The sequence below is a fragment of the Arvicanthis niloticus genome, chromosome 20 (genome assembly GCF_011762505.2).
Source record: "Arvicanthis niloticus isolate mArvNil1 chromosome 20, mArvNil1.pat.X, whole genome shotgun sequence".
Classification (NCBI taxonomy): Eukaryota; Metazoa; Chordata; class Mammalia; order Rodentia; family Muridae; genus Arvicanthis; species Arvicanthis niloticus.
In genome coordinates, this window is record NC_047677.1 from 40075648 (window position 1) to 40103265 (window position 27618).

General features: G+C 48.9%; 2 protein-coding genes and 1 non-coding gene across 6 annotated transcripts in view; 2 read left to right on the forward strand and 1 right to left on the reverse strand.

Annotated features, from left to right (window-relative positions):
* Window positions 1–520, forward strand: part of Ggt1 (gamma-glutamyltransferase 1) — a 37161-nt gene extending 36641 nt beyond the window's left edge. For both annotated transcript variants that reach the window (XM_034524533.2, XM_076916540.1), the window contains one exon: window positions 218–520. In XM_034524533.2, the coding sequence (XP_034380424.1) occupies window positions 218–364 (147 nt within the window). In that variant the 3' untranslated portion in view covers window positions 365–520. The remainder of the gene's footprint in view (window positions 1–217) is intronic.
* A 2227-nt stretch (window positions 521–2747) lies between these two features.
* On the forward strand, window positions 2748–27618 carry Ggt5 (gamma-glutamyltransferase 5). Of its 3 annotated transcripts, none has more exons than XM_076917245.1 (12): window positions 2748–3927; window positions 15092–15222; window positions 15445–15540; window positions 16523–16718; window positions 17215–17372; window positions 17833–17979; window positions 21452–21588; window positions 21898–22079; window positions 22466–22572; window positions 22743–22861; window positions 22980–23090; window positions 27163–27618. In XM_076917245.1, exons 1-12 carry the CDS (start codon window positions 3755–3757, stop codon window positions 27313–27315), a joined length of 1710 nt encoding a protein of 569 aa, XP_076773360.1. In that variant the 5' UTR covers window positions 2748–3754; the 3' UTR covers window positions 27316–27618. The 3 variants fall into 3 exon arrangements, with proteins under 3 accessions (XP_076773360.1, XP_034379627.1, XP_076773361.1); XM_034523736.2 differs by having other exon boundaries at window positions 2752–3927; window positions 21886–22079; XM_076917246.1 differs by lacking the exons at window positions 2748–3927; window positions 15092–15222; window positions 15445–15540; window positions 17215–17372 and having other exon boundaries at window positions 16590–16718; window positions 21886–22079.
* Window positions 26411–26513, reverse strand: LOC117724997 (U6 spliceosomal RNA). Its single transcript, XR_004608865.1, has one exon. It is a non-coding gene; the product is annotated as a U6 spliceosomal RNA (small nuclear RNA).

Sequence of the window (27618 nt, forward strand, 5' to 3'; positions counted from 1 at the left end):
CCCAGGCCCCTCAGCATAGATCATCCTGATCCCTTGCTTAATGTCAGCCGAACACGGAGTTCCTAGGAGACCTTAGAAGCTCAGGCGCCTCTAATTCTTCCTGCTCACGTGACCAGAAATAGTTCTAACCGGGTTTGTGAGGCCCATGACTGTACAGGAATAGTTCCAGTCACATCTATGGCCTTGCTGAGACTCGCCCTGCCCTCTCATCCCCCAGGTGGTGACTACAGGTCTGAAGACTCGGCACCACCATACAGAAGTCACACCCACCTTCATCGCTGTGGTTCAGGCTGTTGTTCGAACATCAGGCGGTTGGGCAGCTGCCTCAGACTCCAGAAAAGGCGGGGAGCCCGCTGGCTACTGAGTGCCCGGAAGGGGAAAGACTGACCTGCAGCCAAGGGACGAGAGTGGGAACAAGAACAAGAGTGGGACTCTGGAGAACATGCTGCCCCTGGGTGGGACAGAGCAGTGTAATAAACAGAGGCCACCGCCAAGCTGCGGGAAGCCTTTACGGGCTGGACTTCCCGTATCATGGGCTTTAGGGTCTTGTGTATGAAATGGAGCCATCTGGGTTTGGAGAATGACGAGGCAGGATCCCTAAGACTTACCACTTAGTCATGAAGCTAACATCAACCTTTAAGTGGGGGATCAGAGTGTGCCTGAGAGTTAGGGGGAAGGGGTAAACAGGAACACCTAAATTGTCCTAAGCAGTAACACTTGCAATATCAGCCACTAGAGGGCGCCCAGACCTGCCGTTAACTGGGACAAAGGAACAACCTGGTAGCTGGAGGGGGGGGGGGGGGCAGGGGCGGGGAGGAAGATGCTCCCAGGGCAGATGTGGGCTCTCATTGGCCAGCATTTAGAGGGTAAAACTGAAGGAGGGTAGACATAAGAGTCAGAAACAAGCCAACTTGGCCAGAGCTGTACTTGAGGTCACTTTCCAAGCACAAGCCCTGAGTGAAATCCAAGCGTGTCTTGCAAGAGGCCCAGTTCAAAAAAAAAAAAAAAAAAAAAAAAAAAAAGCAGGTCCGCCAGCTATAGGAAACCCACAGAGCCTCGAGGGGAACACAGCTCAAAATGGATGAGCCCAGAAGAGCTCCGTTAGGTACAATGTCTCTCCTTGTCATACTCAGGGTTTCTATTGCTGCAATGTGCGATAAAACACCATGAGCAAAGCAACTCGGGGAGGAAAGGGTTTATTTGGCTTCCACATCACTGTTCATCATCAAAGGAAGTCAGGGCAGGAACTCAAGCCGGGCAGGAACCTGGAGGCAGGAGCTGATGCAGAGGCCATGGAGAGGTACTGCTTACTGGCTTGCTCCTCATGGCTTGCTCAGCCTGCTTTCTTATAGAACCCAGGACCACCAGCCCAGGGATGGCACCACCCACAGTAGGCTAGCCCCTCCTCCATCGATCACTAATTTAAAAACTGTCCTTGCAAACTTGCCCACAGCTGGATCTTATGGAGGTATTTTCTCAATTGAGGCTCCCTCTCTGATGACAATAGCTTGTGTCGAGTTGATATAAAACTAGCCAACACACTCTTTAAAGGCAGTCCCTTGTGCTGTGTCAAGGTCTATAGAACTCACAGCTGTGACCATGAGGTAAGGAGATGCTTGGTGACATGTAAAAGTTGGTCACTTGTGCCCAAGAAGTGAGCACAAGTTGGGGTCCCTGATGGAAGGGACCCAGTGGCCAGAGGAGGGTCCCAGGAGGCTAGAAAGTCTTGGTACGTCCAACCTGCCTATGGAAAAGCAGGGTTTTCCTATAAGTGTGCTCCATGTCTGAGCCCTAATGGTCTCTATCTCTGGGGTTCCTTGGGGAAGACAGAGGTTGGGCTGAAGGGGTGCCAGTCATTCCTCAATCCTTATTTGTAGGGGAGAAGGCAGGCTTCCCTAGGCTAATATATTGAGATATGGTATGTCAGTGTTTTATGCCCCATGGGACTGGTCGGAGAGTTCTATGGACCCAGGGTGCGTGAAGTGTCCCCCACTCTCCCTGACCCATGGCTTGTATCCCAGAGCTTCTTTGGAGACTGAGGGACTTGAGTGATCTTTCCTTTCTGTTGTCTTTCCAATGTTACTTCGTGGGTAAGGGCCTTTGGAGCCACCAGAACTGGCCTTCCCAGCCAAGTCCAGTATGATACCAAGTCTTGAGAATCTGCAGAGATGCCTTTGAATTCTGGTCTATGCCTGACCAGGACATCCCAGCCAGGGACAGGGAGGGGAAGATAAACTACCCTTGCATTTGCTTGTCCCCACCACTGCTTTGGCCTTAGGGGACTGTGGCCGGTGGGAGGGCTGGTCTACACTCAGGAATGTGCTTTGGTTCCTGGTTGAGCAATGACATTGTAGTGTTGGGGACAGTGGGGATGAGGAAGGCTTACAGGAAACAGGCCCTCTGACCCAGGCTGAGCAGGGACTCTGAATGTGACCACAGGCTGGGTGGCCAGTGCAGGCATTCCCTCTCTGGGCCTCATTTTTTTGGCAGTACCAATCCGGGCATATGAAGATGGGAGGGGGCCATGCTCAGTGGAAAGAGAGTGAGGGATGCTGGGAAGGCACTGAAACCCGAGAGTCCAGATGGGGCTCTTTTGCCCTGCACACCTGTTAAGTCTGATCAAGAGAGCACATTAGTGGGTTCTCATTCCTCCAGATTCCTCCCACGTGAACATCCTGAGCCCATGGAAAGACAGGACCTAAGCCACGCCCCCAGGAGGAGGAACTCACCAGCCCAAGCACAGGAATAGCCCTGAGCACTTCTGGACCCAGCAAGTCAGCCAGCGGGGATCTGAGCTGCAGAAAAAGGGAAGGTGCCCAGGCAGGACAGCCCTACTCTTTAGAGGTCTAAGGTTGAGTTTCTGGGTCACCATGTCCCAGGGGATGATCCAGCAGCACTGGGTGCCAGGGCACTAAACATTTGGCCTTGTCTGCTCACCCATTCCCACCCCACGTTCATATGTATGGGTGAGGTTGTGCCAGGCTGTAATAAAATGGTCCTAAGTGGCTATCTTGGTCCACTTGCAGCCCCATCCCTGTACCAGGTGGGTGGATAGATTGAGAGGCTGCCTGAGTGGAACCAGCTGGGAGTGGAGGCTGGGGAACTTCACCCTGCAGGAGACACCCTGACCCTGGGCTGTTGGGAGCCAGGAAAGTAGTGAGAGAGTTTCCCTGAGTCCCTTGCCCCAATTTCCCTGGGTGCAGCAAGCATCATATTCTCACTGGCACTGGGATTAAGGAGTCTCCGAGTTCTGTTGGGGCAACAGGGCAGACCATGGGAATCAATTGGCGGTGAAAGAGTTAACAGCAGCAGCTGGCTCTTTTCCTCAAGAAAAAACTCCCTGTAGATGCCTGGCCTGCCTCCAGAGCCAAGCCTTGGGAGCTAAAAAACTGGAAGTTCAGACCTGTGGCTAGATCTGCCACTGGAGGAGAGTAGCAGCAGCCTGGCCACAGTCTGCCGTCTGTCTATCAGTCTGTCTTTCCGCAAGCCCATCCGGCTGGCTGGCTTCCTCTTGCTCCTCTGTAACCTGCCTGGCCAGCCACCTATCTGTAAGGCTGTCTGTTATCCTTTGTATCCAGTTGTCTGGCCTGTGTGTCTTGCTGGCCCCATCGATCTTTTTCTGTCTGTCCAATCGCCTGAGTTCACCCTGTGTAATTTCGTTTCCCTTCAGTTTGTCAGTTTGTCCCCCTCTGTCTGTCCACTGCCCTGTGTGTCCAGCTGCCTTCCTCTCTCTCTCTCCCTGGACCACTGAGCCATGGCATGGGGCCAGAGGGCCACGGTCTGCCTGGTCCTACTGGGTGTGGGTCTGGGTCTGACCATCATTGTGCTGGCTGTGGTCCTTTCTCATCACCAAGCCTCTTGCGGTCCTGGTGCCTTCACACGTGCCGCTGTGGCTGCTGACTCCAAGATCTGCTCGGATATTGGACGGTGAGTAAGGCATGGGTGTGAGCAAGCCGTGGGTGTGAGCTCAGTGGCTCTTGGCATCTGGCTGGCTGTGCCTGGAGACTGTGTAACAGTGGTGGGGGTGTGAAGAGAGACACGTGAGTGCTGGCCATGCTTGCTGTGGGGGAAGGGCCACGTGAGGGCCACGTGTGGGCCACATGTGGTTCGGCTTTCTACAGCAGTCCCAGGGCCCTTGCATAGAACGGTGTGGGCGTGTCCATAGGGAAGATGGGGACTCCGGACAGCGTTGTAAAGATAGTGTGAGCCTATTGTTGATCATCTATACAATGCTGGTTGGAAAGGCAGACTGAATGAAGCCTGCTACTTTGCCCCTGCGGGACCTGATCAAGATTGGAACTTTTTCAGAAACCTGGCCAATGGGCTTTGGGGTTCCATATGTTGGTTCATCCTGCAATACACAATGCTTCTCGGGGCCAGTACAAGAAAGCGTGCTACAACTGTCAGGACCTCCCTCTCTGTGGCAGGGTCTGGCCTTGGAGAGTGGAGTGACTGATATGGAGGCTGGGAAGGAGAGAGACAGAGAGAGACAGAGAGAGAGAGAGACAGAGAGAGAGAGAAGCTACAGTGGGTGTTTCCTGACCTTCCTCCAGGAAACCCAGCCCATTGTAAGCCAATGCTACCCACCATGCTGCCACAGGACCAGCCTGAGGCAGGAAGTCACTCCTGGTCCCCTGCCATCCACTGGGCCCCTGAAACCCGGGCAAGTCTCTCCTTTCTTCCAGTCATCTGGATCTCCTTCCCAGAATATCAGCCTAGCAGCCCACTGTCAGGGTTCGAGTGCTTTGTAAACCCAAGGCTGGGTCCTGCAGCAGGGAGAGTGGTGGTCCTGGCCCAAAATAACAGTCTAGCATGCTTTTTTGTACTGTTCTTGAATTCACCTTCCGTCCATCCGTCTATCCTTCCGTCTGTCTGTCCTTTCATCTGTCCATCTGTCCTTGCTTCCTTCCTTCTTTCTTCACTTAATTCAGCTATCTACTCATTCTCTTCCACCTGTCTTGCTCACAGAAGCCCTCAACCCTGCTAACCCTCTGAGTTCCCAGACTTCCTTGGAGGATTCACGTCTACATTTCACTTGGAAGTCAATGAGACTAGCAGCTTGGACCAGTAGGGATGCCACATGGTGTTCCCAAGGGACCCAAGAGTCAAGACCAACCGTTTCTCTGTCTCCGTGAGATGTGAGATGCAGCATCTATTTAATCCTCCCAGAATGCAAAGTTGTAACTGAGGTGTGGGGTATGTGTGCACGCTCAGGCCCCATTGAAAACCAGCCAGATGAGCAGGGCCTGTGAACAGAGGGATGTGCTTCTACTATCTGTGAGGAAGCTCTGTGAACAGCGCTTGGTCTGTGAGGGTCAGGCTGCGGTCGGTGCTTGGAGCCTGCTCCATCTTGCACTCTCAACTCTCAAGCTCTCCCCCGGTGAAAAGCGGATGTGGGTTCCGCCACAGTGTTTTCTCAAACAACTCTCCCGGCTTCCTGTTCTTATTTTAAGAAGCCAGGAGTGGGAGGGAACCTCTGGACCCAGCTACTTACCATGAAAGAGTGGTCAGTGACCATAGCCAGGCTAGGCCTTAAGGAAGGTGCCATGGTGTGTCCCCTGGCCAATAACTTTCCACAAAACTTAGGATGTATGTTGGGGGTTGGGGGTTCGGGAGGGGGAAGAACCTGGCCAGTGTCACAGTAGGAAGGCTCAGTGGTATTCTTCCGTACTGTTGCTACAATTGTTCTTGTCAGGATGAGCGGGCTGTGAGAGGGTCAGTCTTTCTAACGTCTCCCACCTCTCCCCTATGACCCTAATCTGCCCAGCCCTGGGTACTTAATGACCACACCTTTATTTATGGAAATCATAGAAGGTAAGGCTCCTTTGGGGTTCTGGTGAGTAGCTTTCTGGGGGGCTGTCATCTGGACTGACACTGGGTTACAAGTTGAACCCCAAGGGCTGAGTGGCCTGTTGCTTCATGCCCACCTGGTGTCTGAGGGTTGCACCCTTAGTTCAGAGGAGAGCAGTAACACAGGCCAAGCTATATGGCACCATATGGAAACAGAGAGTTTCCTCTCTGTGATGTGGCTTTTAGGCCGCCACCCCCTTCATGGGACAGCTGAGAGCACATGGGTGAGTTCACCTCACGCACTGGACATGTCCCTTCAGTAGCTCTGTATAGAGCCATTTGCCTGGGTTAATCTGGACATAGGCCAATATCTTGAGACCCAAGGGAAGATTTGGGTGTGGCTCCTGGTTCCCATCTCCAGTTTCTTCTCGTTCTTCCTCTCAGCCTGAAACTTGTTCTGAGACCTTCCTGTTCTTCGTATTCCTGATCAGCTCGCCAGGAAGTGCCTGCCTTCCCTGACCATTGGGGCTCAGGATGAAAAGCTCTTTGCATCTAGGGATGGCACACACGTATATAAATGCCTGGCAGAGGGAGCCCATCAAGGCTGTAGTGTCAGTTTCTTGGGGACAAGTGCACAGGAAATATTTCAGTCTCCTACTGACCCAGACTGATCACACTTCCCAAGTGAGGAAAGCCAGGCACCAGAAGCTGAGTTAGCTGCCAAGCCTCTTGCAGGCTACTATAGACCCAGGCTCCTGGCTTATGCCTGTGGCTATGGGCTTGGGACACATGTGGGTAAGTCACGGGCCCTTCTTCTACCTACCTGCAACATCTAATACTTTTGTTTGTCATAGATTAAATATGGGAGGGGTGGGTGCTCAGTGACACAGAACTTCCCTAACATACACAAGGTTCCGGGTTCCATTTCCATCCATGGTGCAATGAGGAACAACTAACTATACTCTGTCATGACCCAGGGACACAATGTAACCACGACTGACACAGCCCTGCCTTTGTGGGAGGAAATACAAACAGATCTGTAACTACACTGAATGGTTAGGTAGGGTCATTGTTTATGTGAAGTTTCTGTTCTGTGAAAACCTCTTCCCCCTCCTCCCTCGTCCTCCCCTCCCCCTCGTTCTTTTGTGTTGATCAGGACAGTTCCCTTGGTTTACTCATCCCCAGGATTACAGTTGTGAGCCTGGAGCGATTCCCTACCCTCTTGCTGCCATTTTAATTAGGATGTACATTAGGGTGGATTTTTTGTCTTGTTCTTTCTTCCCCTTTAAAATGCAGTGAGTCTTAAGCCACCTTTATATTCCTAGCATGAACCCAGATTAATAGGGATTCAATATAACTTTTTTTTTTTTTTTTTTTTTTTTTTTTTTGAGACAGGGTTTCTCTGTATAGCCCCGGCTGTCCTGGAACTCAGAAATCCACCTGCCTCTGCCTCCCAAGTGCTGGGATTAAAGGCGTGCGCCACCACCGCCCGGCATAACTTTTTATATCATAGACGATCACAGTTGGACTTACTAATTTTTGTCTTGATCAGCGATCTCTGTAATTCTCCTTTGTTTCAACTGCCTGGTTGGTTTAGGTTTGTTTCCACACGTGGATCCACTCCAGGGCCTTTGTGCACGCACACTAGGCACACGGTGCACCCCCACCCCCACCCCCAAAAGCCACATTTTAATTGTATTCGGTATCAGATTCGCGCTGACCCCATAAAGAACCGGCAAGCTGTGTTTTCTTTTCCCATCACTGTGCTAAAATACCCCGATGACAATAGCTTTATTCTGACTCACAATTCAGGATTCAGTTCATCACGATGCAGAAGGCAAGGCAACAGGAGCCTGAATCCTCACATCCACAGTCAAGACACGTCAAACAAGCCGGGCCAAGATTGAACACGCCTTTTAATTCCTGCACTCCCGAGGCAGAGGCAGGTGGATCTCTGAGTAGGAGGCCAGCCTGGTCTACAGAGCGAGTTCCAGGACAGCCAGGGCTACACAGAGGAACCCTGTCTCAACCCCCCCCCCCCAAAAAAAAAAAGAGAGAGAGAGAGGCAAGGAAAGCAAATGTTTGGTTTATTTTTCTCCTTTCCATACAGTCCAGGGTCCCTCCCAGGAACCCGTCAAACCAGAGTAGGTGGATCATCTCACTTCGTCAACCTAATCAAAAGAATCCCTTCACGCATGTGCAGTGGCCAGTCACCCAGGTGATTCTGGGTCATTCCCAGATGATGCTACCTACCGCAAGGGCACATGTACATGTGTTTTCTCTCTCTCTCTCTCTCTCTCTCTCTCTCTCTCTCTCTCTCTCTCTCCTGGAAGAAAGATGTTTATTTTGTGTTGTTTTTAAAATGGGCTGTCCCATCTTTACATATTGAGAAGAATTTACTGGCTAAGCCTTCTGCTCTCATTTAAATCTCACACGTCTTCTCGGGGTCATATTAAGGGTGAGTTCTCCACGTGGCACATTTGGGAAGTGGTGGAGCTTTAAGAGGCAGGCAGAGAAGGGGGCCTTGTGAGTACCAGGACATGCCCTGGAAGAGGACTGGGGAACCCCTCTTTCTCCATTTTCTTCTTCTTCTTCTTCTTTTTTTTTTTTTTTTTTTTTTTTTTTTTTCACTCTCTGGGAGATTCTGTGCCACCAAACACTTCGACCACATGTTGCGACAGCCACAGAGCCACAGATGCAACTGGCCCAGGGACTACCACTCCTGGGCCGTGAATCAAAATAAACCTTTTCTTTATAAAGGTTGACTATTTCGGTACTTGTTATAGTAACAGAAAGCTGACATCCCCTCTACACTTGAGGGTTTTTATATATGTGAATGTGAAATCTTTCAACAGTGGTTTCTGTTTCTTTAGTAGGTATCAAGTCTCTATTTAAGTTTTAAATATTTAGAGTTACTTATTTATTTTATTTATTGAGGGAGAGGGAGGGAAAGAAGGAGAGAGTGAGAGTTATTTGGGTCACAGGACAGTGTTAGTTTTCTTCTTTCATCATGTGGCTTCTGGAAAAGGCACTTAAATCAGCAGGCTTGGCCGCAAAGCACCTTTTCCCACTGAACCGGGTCACCAACCCAAGTTTCTATTTCTTTGTGTGAATTACAAGAAGTTAGTAAATCCTTTTCAAGAAACATGTCCAGTTTTTCACACTGTCACATGTATGGACATACCCTTTTCATTTGTGTGTTTGAAATATAAAAACCTTTCTAGGCACGGTGTGAGACACCTACATACAAACCCAGTACTTGGAAAGATCCTGAGTTTGAAACCAGCCTGGTCCACATAGCAAGACCTCGCGTAGCACCTTTTGAGTGTTTACAGCGCCTGTAATGAATCCTTTGTTCCTGATCTGCCTTGATGGGACTGAACCAGTGGCCCTTATAACAAAGCAATAAGTTTGGCTTTGCTGATTTCCTCTTTGCCAGGGCCTTCAGCTTATATTGACTGTGTAGTTTGTTTTTCCTTGTGATACTCTCTGCTTCTATCTTGATCTCTTTCTTTCTTTCTTTCTTTCTTTTTTTTTTCTCTTTGAGACAGGGTTTCTCTGTATAGCCCTGGCTATCCTGGAACTCACTCTGTAGACCAGGCTGGCCTGGAACTCAGAAATCCGCCTGCCTCTGCCTCCCAAGTGCTGGGATTAATGGCGTGCGCCACCACCGCCCGGCTGTATCTTGATTTCTTGCTGTCTTCTCTTCCCGATGACTTTCAGTTGCGATTTGTGTCTAGGAATGTAGCGTAGGGGCTAAAGCATTCACCCAGCATGTTAAGGCCCTAAGCCAATTCCCGGTATCAAAAACAAACAAAAAACCCATCTAATTTTTTTTTAAAAGGTGTTTGTGTTGAATTTATGTTTGAGATATAGCTTAAGAAACACATGATAACACATTACAATTTGTTTCTGACTGAGTCATAAAGAATTGGGTTATCTTGATTCAGGGCACTGGTCCAGGATTGAACATCTGGGAATGGCCTCTTGCTGGCAGACTCCACAAGTGGGGTGGAGTGCCACATAACTGAAGGGCCAAAACAAAAGTGAGTTCCCAAATTTACAATTTCTTCATTATTAATTAATGATGCTCTCTACCCATGATCCCTTCTCCCTGACCCTTGCACTCTTGAGTGTTACTATTGACTCCTGGAGGATTGGTCTGTTTTTTTTTTTTTTTGGGGGGGGGAGGTGGTGGTTTTTTTTTCGAGACAGGGTTTCTCTGGTCTGTTTTATTATGCTTTATATTTGCTTGGTTTTTTTTTTGTTTGTTTGTTTCTTTCTTTCTTCTTCTTCTTCTTTTTTTTTTTTTTTTTTTTTTTTTTTGCTTTTTCTTTAAAGAAATATTTTATGTGCATGAGAGTTTACAGGTGCCGGGCGGTGGTGGCACACGCCTTTAATCCCAGCACTTGGGAGGCAGAGGCAGGTGGATTTCTGAGTTCGAGGCCAGCCTGGTCTACAGAGTGAGTATCAGGACAGCCAGGACTACACAGAGAAACCCTGTCTCAAAAAAACAAAACAAAACAAAACAAAAAAAAAAAAAAAAAAAAAAAAAGAGAGAGAGAGAGAGAGAGAGAGAGAGAGAGTTTACAGGCATGTAAGTATGTACACCACTTGTGTGCCTGGTGCCCAAGGAGGTCAGAAGAGGGCACCAGGTCTCCTGGAACTGGAGATATGGATGATTGTGAGCCGCCATGTGAGTCCTGGTAACTGAATCCTGGTCCTCTGGAAGAGCAAGTGCTCTTAGCGCCGATCCAGCCCCCCTTAAAAAATGCTCAAATTATCATAATATGACCAGCAAGACCCCTCTAAGTCAGAAACTATACATTTTATTTTATTTTTGTGTGTATGAGTATTTTGCTGCATGTATGCATATGACTATGTGCATGCCTGGTGCCTTCAGAGGTCAAAGGTCAAACGGAGGCACCGGATCCCCTGAAACTGAAGGCACAAATTGTTGTAAGCCACCATATGGGTACTGGGAATCAAACCTTGGTCCCCTGCAAGAACAACTGATGTCTGAACTATAGAGCCGTCTTTCTAGCCCACTGCTGAGTTCTTTTACACATATTATGTTAGTCAGATTTCCACTGTCACGACAAATACTTCAGAAATTACCTTTAAAAACTATGTTTATTTAGCCTCCTGTTCCAGGGGTTGTTTTTTTTGTTTTGTTTGTTTGTTTTGGTTTTGTTTTTTTGTTTTGTTTTGTTTTGTTTTTTGCCCATGGTCCTGTTGGTTCTGTTGTTTGGGAGCAGCACGTGGCAAAACTGCTTACCTCATGGCTGAGATAAAAACTGGAGAGCTAGGGAGAGAGCATCAAGGCGTGTATGTCTCCAGTCCCTAGACGACCTCCCATGAGGCTACATATCTTGTGGTGGTTTGAGAACAAACCCCATAGGCTCATATATTTGAATGCTTAGTCACCAGTTAGTGGAACTGTTTAGGAAGGACTGGGAGGTGTGCCAGTTAAGGCTAGGCTTTTAGGTTTCAAAAGTCTAAGCCAGGCCTCTGCTCACTTGCGCTATCTTTTTCTCTCTCTCTCTCTCTCTCTCTCTCTCTCTCTCTCTCTCTCTCCCCCCTCCCCCTCCTTCTCCCTGCTGCCTGTGGATGAAGATGCAAAGCTCTCGGCTACTGTTCCAGCGTTATGCCTGTCTGCTCCCTGCCATGGTGATCATGAACTAACCCTCTATCTAACACTCTAAGCAAATCCCCAAGTAGATGCTTTCCTTTTTTCTTTTAAAAATAAGACTTGCCTTGGTCATGTCCCCTCACATCAATAGAACACTAATCAAGACACTTCTTAAATTTTCTACTTTTATCATGAGTGCCAAGTGTGGACTAAACCTCTCATACATGGGGGTGGGAGGGGACCTCCCTGGACATGCTCATCAATCCTGGAGGACATTCCTGTCCACTAGATGTCTCAGGATCAATTTGCATATTCCTATAGCCAGACCTGAAGTCAAGACCTAACCAAGGATGGTATGTATGTATGTATGTATGTATGTATGTATGTATGTATGTGTAAGTGTTTTCAGTTATTTCCATATCCCTGGTTGGCCTGGAAGTCACTAGATAGACCAGACAACCTCGAATTTGCCACTTATCCTTCAGCTTCTGCCTCCCAAGTGCCAGGATTAAAGACTTGAGGCCCCCATGCCCAGCTGGAGGATGGTGTTCTGGGAAGTAAGAGCTGGTCACTGCTGTGCTGCTTCTTGTAGCTGGGTTCTTCCATTCAGAGACTAGACTAGGGAAGTCTTGTCTGGCAAGCATCTTACTCTCCCCAGTAACACCAGTTCAAATTCACAATAGGGTTCTTCCTTCCCTAATCTTCTCTAACACACACACACACACACACACACACACACACACACACACACACAGAGAGAGAGAGAGAGAGAGAGAGAGAGAGAGACAGACAGACAGACAGACAGACAGACAGACACACCGAGAGACTGAGAGACAGACACAGAGACACAAAGAGACACAGAGAGACAGGAAGACTGAGAGAAAGACAGAGAGAGAACCAAGTTGTGACCTTCATAACCTAGGTTCCTGTGGATCTTTTAAGAAGATTCTCTATACTCAATCCTGAGTTTCTTTTACTTTTTTTATGTCTCCTTACTGTCTTGTTCATTTGCCACCTAGTATTGGAAAACATGTATAACAATTACTAGAAATAAAATTTCCAGGGGGAGGAGGTTGAGACAGGGTTTCCCTGTGTAGCCCTGACTGTTCTGGAACTAGCTTTGTAGACCAGGCTGGCCTCGAACCCACAGATCCTCCTCCTTCTTCCTCCCAAGTCCTGGGATTAAAGCTATATGCCGTCATCACCCAACCTGTTAAAAATAAGTTTTGGACTAAACATAGTCTTCCCCTCCTGTAATTCTAGTACTTGGGAGACTGAGGCAGGAGGATAACCATAAGTATAAGGCCAGCCTGGGCTATGGTCTAGGATTCTGTCTAAAACAAACAAACAAACAAATAAATAAGATAAAACCCAACCAATAATAAAAACCCCAAATAATAACCCAAATAATAAATTAATAAAAGTAATTTTGAATATTATAATAACCTGAATAATAAATTAATAAAAGTAATTTTTGAATATTATAAGGCCTTAGGATTATAATTCTGGGGTCTCCCTTATAGTCCTAGTAACTAGATGGTTTGCAGCTGGACCCTTGTATGGAGAGGCCTAGACTAAGTCTGGATGCTACACCTGGACAAGGGCGCATCCTGGAGTGTGGGGCATGAGCATCATCCCTTCCCTGAGTGGTCAGAGGATGCTGACACACTGCCTCTGAGCTATCTGTGTAAAACTGGTAATGTCCTCCAGGGAAAAGCAGCTGCGGATGCCAGGCCCTCTTCCCTCACTGTATCCCCAATGCCAAAGCCTTCATAGTGCAAGTTTCCAATCTGTCTGGTTTTCCTAGTTCTCTGTGGGAACCTGGTCTAAAGTGTCTAGTCATCAAGGATTGGGATGATATCTGGTGGCCATTGGCCAGATTACTGAAATGTACAGAAATCAGGCAAATACAGGCGGCCAAGTACTACAGGCCACTGCAGAAACCCAGAAACTCCAGTGACTGATAGCTTGGACCACGGTGGTGGGCATGGGGTACGCCCCCCTCCCCATGTGGTCAACAGGAGTGGAAGAGTCCAGCCATCAAGGATGACTCCCAAGGGCGAAGGACAGAGTAAATTGGCAAATGGTTACAGCAGTCTCTAAGCCCGTGAGAACAAGAATAGTGGGCTGTTGTCAGGGTAGAGATGGGAGGGAGAGAAAAAGTGCAGTTTAGGTCATGGTGGTGTGCAGTGCTTCCTAGCTCCCCAGCGAGGCGTCGTCAATAGATGGCTGCACAGAAGAGTCTCAACCTTAGGAAAGAGAAGGGGTTTAGGAAATCAATTCTAAAGTCTTAAGTATAGGGTTTGCATGGCATGGATGAGCTCAAATATGAACCAAGGACTTGAAGAAGCTGAGTGTAGAAAGGGCTTTTGGGACTGGAGAGATGGCTCAGTGGTTAAGAGCACTGGACTGCTCTTCCAGAGGTCCTGAGTTCAATTCCCAGCACCCACATGGTGGTTCACAGCCATCTGTAATGGGATCTGATGCCCTCTTCTGGTATGTCCGAAGACAGCTACAATGTACTCATAAAAGGAAGGAAGGAAGGAAGGAAGGAAGGGCTTTTGGTGGGAAGTGGCAATCGAGGGCATAGCCTGTTCCTTACTGCTAAGAATCTGTGCTTATTAAGTCTGGAGATATGGGCTAGCACGCACATCCTCTTGTAACTCCAGCTTCAGGGGCTCCAACGCCCTCTTCTGGCCTCCATACAGAACAGGTGCATGTGCCCACACGCATGCGCACACACACGCACAGGCACGCAAATCAGTCTTAAATTAAAACAATATATATAGCAGTCTTGTTTTCGTTCATGCTTCCGGCTCCATTCCATTCCAGGATTACACGTGGATTACACGCGTTCCCACCTATACTAACATTTAAGCTAAGGAGCCCCAGTGAGGCCGAGTCCAGGATGGGTCACCGAGATAACAGAGTCAAGGGAAGATGTTGGGTCAGAGGTCCTTGGAGCTGCGGGAGGAGACCTAGGTCTGCCCTTGTGGGTCTTGAGTTCCTTCTGGTACCTGGAGGTTCCGTGGTAAACCCTACAGGTACTAAGCAGGGCCTCTGCGTGCTAAGAAAGGGGCGGTCCTTGGTGAGTGGCGCAGACTGTACTCCTGTCCCAGGAGCCACTGTGACATAGGCCCGTCTCACCAACAATTTGAAGTTGAAGGACCTGCCCCTTGGACAGATAAGGGAGCAGCTGTCCCCATGAGCATTGTCATAGGCTTGGGGACAAAGAAAAAGGCATACGACTTATCAGTCCCTGGTGCAGGATCCTGGGGTCACCCACTAAATCCCAGCTTAGAGAGTGGAGTCTCAGAATGGGTTACAGGGGCTCAGGTTCTCCCTGTTACAATGAGCCAGTGTGGCTGGGGACTCCAGGGGATAATGGCAGCAGAATCATTTGTAAACTGGGAACCACCTTATGGATGCCACAGGGACATGGAAATGCCACCATACTTTGTAATCCGTTGATTGTGATGGCATACCATCGGGTAGCTGGATTTGAGGTGGGGAGGGGCAGCTCAGTGTGTCTCCGCACCTCCCTTGGGGTTTGGTGCCAGCCAATAGATCATCAATTTATGGCTGTTTCCCAGCAAGTGCCAGTCAGACAAGCCCAGGAATTGATGAGGTAGGGAAGCCAGATCTCTGATTCTGTTTCATGTCCCCTAGAGCCATCCTCCAGCAGCAGGGCTCACCTGTGGATGCCGCCATCGCTGCCCTGATCTGTACTGGGGTTGTCAACCCTCAGAGCATGGGCCTGGGCGGAGGGGTTGTCTTCACCATCTACAATGCATCAACAGGTGGGCCCTCACGGGATGCTCCCTCGGGAGATAGACTTCTGTCAATCACCGGGCACTCATGTCTCGCATGCATCTTCCCGGGTACTCTTGGGACCCTTTGGACTGTCTCTGTCTCTGCTGTGTGAAACCTTGGTGGTAGGTGGTGTTCCAAGGGTTAGCACAGAGATGGAAACCAAGACCTAGAACAAACTGGGACCATCTCTCACCCCATCTCAACTCCAGGGAAAGTGGAAGTCATCAATGCTCGGGAGACAGTACCAGCCAGCTGTGACCAGGACCTGCTAAACCAGTGTAGAAACTCCCTGCCACTGGGCACAGGTAAGGCCTCAGGAAGGGTTCTTCCCTCACCCCCACCAACAGAATATTTTTATTGATTACTTGAGAATGTCACATCATGCACCCCAATCATACTTCCCAGTCCTCCCATGTCTGCTCCCCACCATCCTCCCACACTCCCTGCCTCCAGAAGAAGAAGAAGAAGAAGAAGAAGAAGAAGAAGAAGAAGAAGAAGAAGAAGAAGAAGAAGAAAGAAAGAAAGAAAGAAAGAAAGAAAGAAAAAAATCAAGTCCAATTTGAATTGTAAATTGAGCATAGTCAAAATTTGGGAAGGGTTCTTAAGACAACCTAACTCACTCTGTTATAGGTTTGTCCAGAACAGCCCCTCCCCCCCCCCAAGGATCAGTATGTTTCATGGACAGGCTGTGAAACCCATTCTTTGGGCATGGGGAGACTTGGACCCCCTGATCTTCTGGGGTGTGTTGGAAAGCTTATTTTGAGGAGACTCTGAGTAAGGGAATATTCCAAGGGGGAAGACCCATCTTGGGGATCCCAATGGATATGGGTTGATAGAACAGGACTCCTGGGTCCAGTTTATTTGAAGGCAGAGTAGGCTCTGGGGTGGGAGTTGGGTAGCCTCAGTGGCCTCGGCTTGGTTCTGTCTACTGTAATGATTAAGTACCTGATGGCAGACTGTGTGGACTTTATTTAAGATGTATTTATTTTATTTATATGGGTGCACTGTAGCTGTCTTCAGCCACACCAGAAGAGGGCACCAAATCCCATGGCTGGGAGCCACTGTGTGGTTGCTGGGAATTGAACTCAGGACCTTTGGAAGAGCAGTCTGTGCTTCTTAACCGCTGACCGGTCTCTCCAGCTACCCTGTGTGGACTTTATATGGCAATGGGGAGTCAAAAGAGGTCGATGCCGGGAGCAATATGGTCAAGCATAGCCTCCAGAAGCTGGGAGGCCAAGCTGGGCTGAGAGCGTTGCACTGGGCTAAGGAAAGGTGCATGTTATGCAGGGACCCAGTGGATCGGGGTTCCTGGTGAGCTCCGGGGCTATGCGGAGGCCCACCGCCGCCACGGCCGCCTGCCTTGGGCTCAGCTTTTCCGGCCCACCATCGCACTGCTCCGAGAGGGTTTCCATGTGCCCTCTGTCCTCAGCCAGTTTCTCAACAACAGCATCCTGTGGCGCTCCTTGAATTCATCAACCCTGAGGTGAGCGCTGTAGGGTAGCCCCTTCAAATCCGTATCCCACTCAAACTCAGCCACGGTCCAGGGGCGCCTCAGTCTTTCCTCAGCGGGAGGGTTGGACCCTAAGGGGCCAAAGCCCTTTACAGCCAGGACAACCAATGCTTTTCTGTCTCTGGTCAGAACCTAATTTGGGCTACGGGTAGCTTACTCCTTTGGCGCTGGCTTCCTTCTGCTCATCTTTGGGGATGGCAGATAGCCTTTCTTGCTCTGCTAGCTCAGGGATGGGTCCTCCCAAGGAGGTTATGGAGTAAACCTGAGACACCAGAAGGGTTCCATAGGCAGGAGTGAGCACCAGCCCCACTTCTAGGCAACCAGTTCCCCCGTGCTTCAATGCTGGGACCATGGCTGTTTCACTGGAGAAGAATCCTGAAGATTTCTCCAGTGCTCAGCAGGAGTATGAGTGTCTGCTGGATCTGGTATTAGTCTGAGGTTACCTCCTACTCCCTCCCCTCCCCCTTAGACAGCTCTTCTTCAATGGGACAGAAACCTTGAGAACTCAGGACCCATTCCCATGGCCTGCGCTGGCCAACACCCTGGAGACTGTGGCCACGGAGGGTGCAGAGGCCTTATACACGGGGAGGCTGGGCCGCATGCTGGTGGAAGATATTGCCAAGCAAGGTTAGCTGAACTGATACTCCAGTACCCAGCCCTGCTAGGAAAAGAGTCAAGTTCTGGGCTTCAGGGGTTAAAGTCACACCTTTCCCAGACCTTCCAGTACTACGGGGTGCTCCAGGGATTTGGGGGAGGCCAGGTACCCATGTAGTCCAGCCTGGTCGTGGCTAGCCTTAGAGGTCTCAGTGGTCAAGAACATCCAGGGGCAGAGCTTTTGCACCTCTGCCTGTAAAGAGGGCTATGGGTGGCCGAGCTGACCATCTATCTCCTCCTATTTCTCACTTACCTTCATCTGCTCTCTGCCCACCACCCAACACCCCTCCGCCCATCAACCCTCTGAGGCTACATCACTAGCAGGCAAGAAAAGCTGCTTCTTTACGCCTTGACTTGAGACGAGTTGCAACTCTTGACTGTTCTTTGGCAAACCCCCCCATCTACACCTGGAGTTCTCACCATCTCTCTCCAGGAAGCCAGCTGACAGTTCAGGACTTGGCTGCCTTCCAGCCGGAAGTGGTGGAACCCCTGGAGATGCCCCTAGGAAACTATACCCTGTACTCACCGCCACCGCCTGCAGGGGGCGCTATTCTTAGCTTAATTCTCAACGTGCTGAAAGGTAAGCCAAACCCTTCTGTAGCTTCCCCTCTCCCTTCCAGCCCCACCCCACGGGGAGAACCTGAGCTCTCAGCTCATCACAGATTTGGGGGGAAACACATTAGTTTTCTATCACTATAACATATTGCCAGACACAGCTACTTACCAAGAAAAGTAGCTCAGCGGTAGAGTCCTTAAGAGGCTTGGCTCTTTTATAACAGCTCTGTCTAATAGAACTACCAAAGAATCTCATATGAAGCACATTCCAACAGCAAACTCCTCCCAGCAGCCTATAGACTTCCTATTAACTCTTATCTCTTAAAAGTCCAGCCACCTTTGAGTACTGATACTGTGGGGATCAAGGCTCCAATCTCAGTAAACCCTTGAGGACACTCAGGACAGATAATATGATATCTAAGACTGTCCAGGACAGCGGTCAGGACGGTATGTTTAGAATTGGTCTCAGTCTCAGTCTCAGGAAGTGAGAACTATATTGTGCAGAAGGAAGTGGCATCCTTTTCCTGGGACCCAGTCTCAGGGCACAGGAGCAGAAGTCTCTGCAGGTATTGAGGTGTTTGTCAGGTGTGTACAACGGAACCAGCACAGAGAATCATAGCCTGCAGGGACTGCCCAAGGCTTCACAGTTCCGGAAGCTAGAAGCCACACAGCAGGTTGGATCCCCTCTAGGGTCTCCTGAGGAGAATCTGCCAGCTTTCCTTGCCTTTGGCTGCATCAGTCTAGGCCCTGCCTCTGTCCGTAGAGACAGCACAGAGCCTTACACATACTACATGCTTCCCTATGGCTACCCTTGTGAAAACGTTTATATAAATTAGGGGCAGTAAGACACCCACGACGGCCTTCTCGCCTACAGGGAGCACTTATGGCTTCCCTTCAGCGTATGTAAATCATCAGCGTTGCTGCTGTTGGTCAGCATTTCATTGCTATCACAAATGCCTGTGATGAAACCTGTTTATAAAGGGAAATGGTTTATTTTGACACATGGGGTTTAGAGGTGTTGTAGAAATATTTCATCTCAAACAGGGCTTCTACTCGCCTTTGATCATTCAGTTCCCAGATAAAAGACACGCAATCTTTATATTTATTTTTTTTTTGCTGTTTCTTTTCTTAAATTGGATATTTTATTTATTTACAATACGGATGTCATCCCCTTTCCCCATTTCCCCTCCCTAGAACCCCCATCCCATCCCCCCTCCTCCTTTAATCTTTATATTTATAGTAAGCCTTAATCAGCACGAGAGCTAGGCAGATATTTACCCTCTAAGCTATTAGAGTCTGTTTCCCCATCGTGAACCCCATTTTATAATCTACCATGTTCCATTTGGGCAGCTCTTAACTCCAATTGGCCAGCCCTCATGGCCATATTTTTATGACTCACCTAACACATGGCGGCTTCCTTCTCTCTCCACCTTCTTCCCCCTCATGGTCCTCCTCCGACCCCAAGCCCAGGACCCCAAGTCCCACCTTTCTCAATTTTGCCCAGCTATAGGTTGTAGGCATCTTTATTCACCAATCAGGGATAACTTATAGGGGCAAGGTCACTAAGTATCACTTGGTTCTACTTGCATATTCTTTCATCTTTGGGGGCAGCCAGGCCTTGGGGCCAGTATTTAGCAATTCAATACATAGCAAAAGACCAAACTTAAACACAGAGGTTTCTGTCTGGGTTTGGTTGGCTCCATTGCTTTTGGGCCTATGGTGAGGTGATCCATCACGGCAGGGACTTGCAGTAAAAGCAAGACGCTCAAGGCTTCTGGGAGGTGAAGAAGAGGAAAGGAGAGAAGAAAAAATATAAGCCCCACTGAGCACATGACCTAAACCATCCTACTAGTCCTACCTTGTAAAGTTTCCATCACTTCCCAGTAGGTCAAGCTCAGAACCAAACCTGCAATCGTGCACTGGGGCCGTATTTCACCTTGACATAAGTACTTCAATATGGTGATAGTTGATCTGATCATGTAAGGCCTGAGAGCTCAGTGGTAGAATTCATGACTAACAGGTGCCATGTTCTGGGTACCAGTCTCAGTGCTGTGTCTCTCTGTGTGTGTGTGTGTGTCTGTGTGTGTGTGTCTGTGTGTGTGTGTCTGTGTGTGTGTCTGTGTATGTGTCTGTGTGGGTGTGTCTGTGTGGGTGTGTCTGTGTGTGTGTGTGTGTGTCTGTGTGGGTGTGTCTGTGTGTGTGTGTCTGTGTGTGTGTGTGTGTGTGTGTGTCTGTGTGGGTGTGTCTGTGTGGGTGTCTGTGTATGTGTGTGTTATTACTAATAAGCAGGAAGCAAAAACAGTATAGACACATTAGACAATGGAATTATTTACATCCTTGGCATAATGGAGCCAGGGCAGTGCAAGACTTAATCGTGTTACCCAGAATGACACTTAAAACTTATGGATTGTTATGGAACTTTCCACTTAATATTCTCAAACTATGACTGACTGCAGGTAAGCGAAACTGTGGGACGTCAGATCACAGGCAAGAGGGGACGTCTCTTCTCTGTGAGTCTGACTTATAGATGGTGTAGCGGCTCATGCCTTTAATGCCGGTACTCAGGAGGCAGTGACTGTCAGAAGTCTGAGTTTGGATCTGTGTCTGTTTGTATTATGTTAGTGTGGGGTCCCAAAGTTGTTTGTATGGGAGTTTGTATGTAAGTTATTAAGGGGCTCTGTCCCCAGTTGGTTTTGATTGGTAAATAAAGCTATCAGCAGCCAATGGCTGGGCCGGGCAGACAGAGGCAGGATCGGGGGAGTTTACTGGGCTTGGGACAGAGAGAAAAAGGTCTGCTATGCCAAAAGAAGAAAGACTTCATGTCTGAGACGGTGCAGGACAGAGAGCATAGCCACCACATAGGAGCTGGGGGAGAGTGCCCCAAGAGAGCTGCCCAGCTGGGCAGCATGGATGAAATATAGAATTTAATAAATAATAATTTGGGAATATCAGAGGGAGGTGGATTAGCCACATAGAGGTTAAAAAATAGCCTTGCCATTGATTTTAGACACATTAAAATATAAAGTAAGTATATACATACATATAAAATGTATAATTGTTATATAATATATATATATATATATATATATATATATATGTATTTCATTCAAGAACCCAGAACATTGGGATGGGTAATATGGAACCTGCCACCAAAATTTATTTAATTAGTTATTACTACATGGATCTATGAGTTTGAGCTAACCTGGTCAACAGAGCGAGTTTCGGCATAGCCAGGGCTACACAGAGAACCCCTGTCTCGAGGAAAAAAAAAAAAAAGACACACGTGATTCCAGTTAGGGCTAACCTACATAAACTTCACGATGCAGGGTAAATGCCTCCTCTCAAAATCCTCAACATATTTTGCCATATTAATTCTTGTACTATATAAATCAATATTTATGGATTCTGGGAATAAAAAAAAATGAGTAAATCTTTTGGGGGGGTCCAATATTCACCCCACTATACAAAGAACCCCCAGCACCCCTCTACCTCCCCAGGGTTCAACTTCTCTGCAGAGACGGTGGCCCGGCTTGAAGGGAAAGTGAACATGTACCATCACCTTGTAGAGACTCTCAAGTTCGCAGTGGGGCAGAGGGGCCGGCTATGGGACCCTTCCAGTTACCCAGGGATACAGGTAAGACTCCCGGGGACTGATGGAGTCCTCTCCCCTTTCCTAAAGTACAGAATGAAGGGAGGGCCAGGACTGGTGTAGGAAAGGTGTAGGAATTCTCCGTAGTTCTAGGTAGGGATATCCTGGCAATGGTTCCGAGGTTGTAGATATAAGCAGGTAGGACCTAGGCTTCACACAAGCTAAAGGAAGGCCCTTCTAGGATAGACTTGAGCAGCAGGGAATGAGCTCATGCTGCCCTCTGCTCTGAGGACCATCCCTGACTCCTGGCTCCTCACTGACTCACTGAACGGCTCACCCCAGAACATCTCCCAGGACTTTCTCGGGGAAGATCTAGCCCAGCGCATCCGCCAGCAGATCGACGGCCGTGGGGACCACCACCGACTCAGCCGTTACAACCTGTCCCGGGTCAGGGGCAACAAGATGGGCACCTCTCATGTGTCTGTGTTGGGAGAAGACGGCAGTGCCGTGGCAGCTACCAGCACCATCAACACACCGTGTGTGGGACCCGGGGACCTGGGGGCGGTACGGGGGTGCGGGGCAGACAGGGCTCAGGAGCCGGTGGGCAGGCTCTCTCCCTTGCTCCTGACACTGCAGACTCCTTTTCTGAGTTTGGTCTATACCCACTGACCACCTCTTCCTAAATCTCTAAGCAGGCACCCTCTTGCCCCCCTTCTATATGTCTGGCACCAGAGACATCCCTCGCTGAGGAAAGCTATTGCTAGGTGGTCCTGAGCCAGGTCCTGTCTGGCATGAGCCTTACTTGAAAAAAAAATGTGGGAAGCCGAAGGGGGTCTTTGAGGGCCGTGGGTGGTGCTGGGCTCTGGTGTGCCGGAAGGTAGTAAAGCGTCCTGAGAGGTCGCGACCCATTGCCTATCTGCAGCTTTGGAGCGATGGTGTACTCCCCACAGACAGGCATCCTCCTTAACAACGAACTACTAGACTTATGCCGGAGAAACGTACCAGGTTCCAATGTCATCCCTCCGCCTGGTGAGAGCAAGGCCTCCTGCCCAGCACCCCTTGAAGAGAGAGGGAGGAGGGTGGGTGGGGCACCCTGGGTCGGAACCCCTGGGTGGGTCGCCTTCAATCACTGAGCACTGTACCTGAAGGAGGGCTGGGTGGTACTCTTGGATGGCGTCGGTGATGCTTCTCGGCCCCAGTCCCAGGTGAGCGGCCACCATCTTCCATGGTACCCTCCATCTTGGTCAACAAAGGCCAGGGATCGAAGCTGGTGATCGGTGGGGCTGGTGGAGAGCTTATCATCTCGGCTGTGGCCCAGGTGAGTCTGAAGGTTCCTGGCTAGAGTGTCTCCTCTCAGCGAAACTCTCTTGGGTGGGGTTCTCGTGATGGGATGGCCAGTTGCCTCCTCCTTCCCCGTGTCCTTTGATTTCTTGCAGACTATCATGAATAAGCTCTGGTTTGGCTTTGACCTGACAGAAGCCATTGCTGCTCCTATCCTACATGTCAACAACGAGGGCCACGTGGAGTATGAACCCAACTTCAACCAGGTGAGGCTGAGGTCCCATCTACTTCCTGAAACCCACGCCGCCCAGCGCCCAGCGTAAAGAACCCAGTAACTGCATATGCCAGGCATGTAACGTCACCTTCAAGAGACACTCAGCACTGAGAAGCCCAATGGGAAAAGCTTGTCCCATGGCAACCAAGTCAGAGGCGTGGGGCTCTCCCAGGCCGAGGACTTCGAAACCTTGTCCTGTTTAAACCATTTCCAGTAAGCTGGCTTTTCTGGCTGTGGCCAGTTGGGTGTTCCTTCTTGATGATTTTTCCCCCCCTCCGGTAGTTTGAATTCAGTCGAGAGTTTATACATGAAGGAGTTTGCTTTCCCTGTGGGATTTTCTTCTAGAGCATTAGAAGTCATGATGCCGTTACTTCTTCCAGACGTGTGGTTCCCCCACTAAAGGCCCCGGAGCAGCAGGACAAGGGGCTGAGTTCTCTTGACTGGCTACCTACCACCTTCCTCTCAGACAGGCACTTAGCTTCCTGGACGCTTTCTGAAACTAATTGGATGCACTGTGCTGGAGAGCAAGCATAGATTAGCAGCTTTGGGGCTGGAGAGATGGCTTCAGTGGTTAAGAGCACTTGCTTGGGTCTCTCGTCTCAACACCCACATGGCCGCTCACAACCACTTTATAAAAGTTGTAAGAGATCCAAAACTCTCTTCTGACCTCCACGGGCTCCTATCTGTGTGTGGTGCACATATACACTCAGGCACATGCATACACACACACACACACACACACACACACACACACACACACGAATAGATAAATGTTTTAAAAATAAAATCTTTAAAAAGACTAGTAGCTTTTAAAGGCCACAAACTTTGTGTTTGGAGCCATTTCAACTATCTGTGGTTCAAGGTTCTCAAAGTTCTATGTTTTGGTTCCCAAGCCCAGCTCTGGGACCCCCTTAGAATTCTACAAACCCTTAGAGTAGGAGGCCTTCAGTAAGAAGGGACATTGACACATGATGATTCCTTCATAATAGTTTGACTTAACTTTCCAGTTGTATAAAAGCCATATGGAGGGCTGGGGATGAAGCTCAGGGAAAGATTGTGCATAACTTCTGAATACTACAAGAGGAAGAAGGAGAAGGAGAAGGAGGAGGAGGAGAAGGAGGAGGAGGAGGAGGAGGAGGAGGAGGAGGAGGAGGAGGAGGAGGAGGAGGAGGAGGAGGAGGAGACGGAGAGGAAGAAGAGGAGAAGTAGGAAAAGGAGGAGAAGGAGGAGAAGGAGAAGAGGAAGAGGAGGAGGAGGAGGAGGAGAAAGGGGAGGAAGAGGAAGGGGAGGAGGAGGAGGGGAGGAGGAAGGAGAGGAAGGAGAGGAGGAGGAAGAAGAGGAGGAAGGGGAGGAGGAAGGGGAAGAGGAGGAGAGGGAGGAGAAGGAGGAGGGGAGGAAGAAGAGGAGGAAGAGGAGGAAGGGGAGGAGGAGGAAGAGGAGGAGGATGAGGAAGAAGAGGAGGAGGAGGAAGAGGAGGAGGAGGAAGAGGAGGAGGAAGAGGAGATAGTTATATGCATTCAGTGGAAAGCACTTAATGCTCCTGATCCATTAGTGGTGGTTACCTCAATAAGTATTCTAGCTTATAGCTTCAGGACAGTATTCAATAAGGTACATGTGAAATACTCAACACTTTATAACGAAATGACCTTTGTCTTAGACAACATACTAGGCTGAAAGTAAGCACCCTGGACACTTAAGGCAGGCTGTGATGGTTGATAGGTTAGATGTACTTACATTTTAGAAACAATTTAAGATCTATGTGTATGATTTTATTGCCTGCATATTGGTTTGTGCACCACATGCATGGCCGGTGCTTATAGATGTCACAAGAGGGCACTGGATGCTCTGCAGCTGGAATTATGGTTGTGAGCCACCGTGCAGGTGTTGAGAACTGAACCTGGGTCCTCTGCAAAAAAAAAAAAAAAAAAAAAGAAAGAAAGAAATGCTGAGTCATTTCTTTACGTTTGATGTATTAAATATATAAATGCCTTTTGAGTTACAATACCTTCCAATTATGACCGATTTGAACTCCATTGTAAGTTGAACAGCATCTGTGTTGAGAACCTTGTTGTTGAGACCTGAAGTCTGTGACGAGTTCTTCTGGGGACCCGAGATGCTCCCTCAGAACACCAGATCCAAAGAACTAATGTCTAGAGGCTGCAAGATCCAAGACATGTTTTTTTTTTTTTAAGCTCTTACTCCCGGAGCCTTGGTTCTTGACTCTTAAGAACCTTTCTCAGCAAATACCCGTTCTCAAGACTTGGCACTCTGAGAATCTTTGACTCTGAGAATTTAGAAGATGACACACAGTCCGGGAACGAGGATTAATGAAATCCAGTACCCATAAGGCCAAGACCCTCAGCTCCCTTGGGGTACCAGAATGTCAGTAATGCAGATCTAGGGCTTTCGATGGAGAACATCACAAACCCTGGCTTGGAGACCTCAAATCTCCAAGGACCTTTATAAGGGCAAAAGCCACCACCAAGGCAAGGAAGGTCTAGGAGTTTGGCCACTAACTTCTGAGAGGCGTAGGCTCTAAGGATTGAAATTTTAGCTTCGGCTTTGGCACTATGGACCTTGGCCTTTAGTGCTAAGGCCATCGGGTGATGCCTACAGCGAATACAGAAAAACTTAGACCCCTAAGGTCATGCCTCTGAATCTCACCTTGCCAGTGGCTCAAGTCACAAAACATTACCTGATGGAGTTGGACGGGAGGCAACTGATTAGAAGGACTGACCTTAGAGATGTCACCATATCTGGATATCTGTGGAATATCGGTCATAGGGGACAAAATTCTTGCCCCATTAATCTGTGTGGGGCTGTGGAAGTGTAGTTCTTAGCAGTCTTAGCATTCCGCCCCCCCCCCCCCCCCATAACATGATAAACAATGAGGGTTCATACCCCAAGAATTTAAAGCCCTTCACATTCAGAACTTCAGGGCTAGGGGCTACTTTAATTTCTACCTCCAAGTTCATAGATTTAATCTTACACCTGAGCAATTAGGGCTCCTCAGGGTTCTAGTTTCCTTGGATACATACAAGTTTGTTCACTTTTGAGAAATAATTGGGCTTGGGCTAGCCTCTGATGTACTATGTAGCCTATGTAGCCTAGGCTGATCTCAAATTTGCAATCCCCTGCCTCTGCCCCATGAGTGCTAGACTGCAGGCATGTGCCACCATACCTGACTTGATATATAAATATTCATATATATATATATATATATATATATATATATATATATTCAAATACAGGCACACACACACACACACACACAGAGAGAGAGAGAGAGAGAGAGAGAGAGAGAGAGAGAGAGAGAGAGAGAGAGGTTTCATGAATTTACAAGTCATCCTTAAGCAAGGGCTGTGTTAATCTTTCTATGTTGATTCAATTTTAGAGTATATGATACTGAAGTGAGAGCGGACTACATGGCTCCTCTGGACAAACAGAATCAGGAGCTTTGGGGTCTCTTAGACACCCCTGCATTTATAAGCCCTACAATTATAGGCTCCCAGGAGTCAACCTGCTGCATACCTGGGTGTCTTAGGTCTTGAGTTCTCATCTGTGTTACTATTGTCCTACATGGTTTGGCAGTACTTATATTGGTGGGCCTGGATACTTAGGATCTAGTACTTGGTCCTCCTCAATGTCCCAAAGCATCCTTGGATCCCTAGAAGGTATTGCTTTCAAGAGATTCAAAATGGTGCCCCCGAACCCAAGTCTTTTAAAGCTACCTCACCCCAGATTTGTCCTCTGGGACCATAGCGAATTAGACCCAGGAATCAAATGAACTTGGTTCTTGAGGGGTCTTTGTTCTGAGTCTCATTACCCTTGTATTGTCCCTGGAGTTATGCATCCCTCTTACACCCCTCCGATACTTTCCAGTTACAGACTCCATGCTCGAGGACCAGTGCCTGCCCAGTCTTTCCCTAGCCATGCTCCTCCCTTCCTCCAGTTCCATCTTTTTAAGTCTGTTTTCCTATTTCTTGTCTAGCCACTCCCTTGTGTATAAGGGAGGGGGACACTTGAGCTTTCCTCTCCACGAATGCTCCTTCTCTCTTCTTCAGGAGGTACGGAAGGGGCTACAGGACCGAGGCCAGAGTCAGAGCCAGAGCCAGCGGCCAGTTTTCCTGAATGCGGTCCAGGCCGTGTTTCAGGAAGGACCCTGCATCTATGCCGTATCTGATCTGAGGAAGGCTGGAAAGGCTTCGGGATACTAAGACAGCTGTACCCAGAGCTAGGATCTGGCCCACTATGAGTGCCGTGACCCACATGGATGATGCTGTACGCCTGAGTACTCCAGGACCTGGATCCCTTGCCGTGAGGTCAACCTGGGACTGAAAAGAACAGGGCTCAGCTCAGCAGATGAATGACTGGAGAGGGAAGGATTGACTTGTCCCTGGTCCCCATCCCAACACCTCCCGTGGGCCTGCCCCTGTTCTTCTAGCCTTGCCCTGGCCTCATGCTCTCCCTCTTAAATGGTGTACCTGCCAGTCCAAGATTAAAAGGAGCCACAGTGTGAA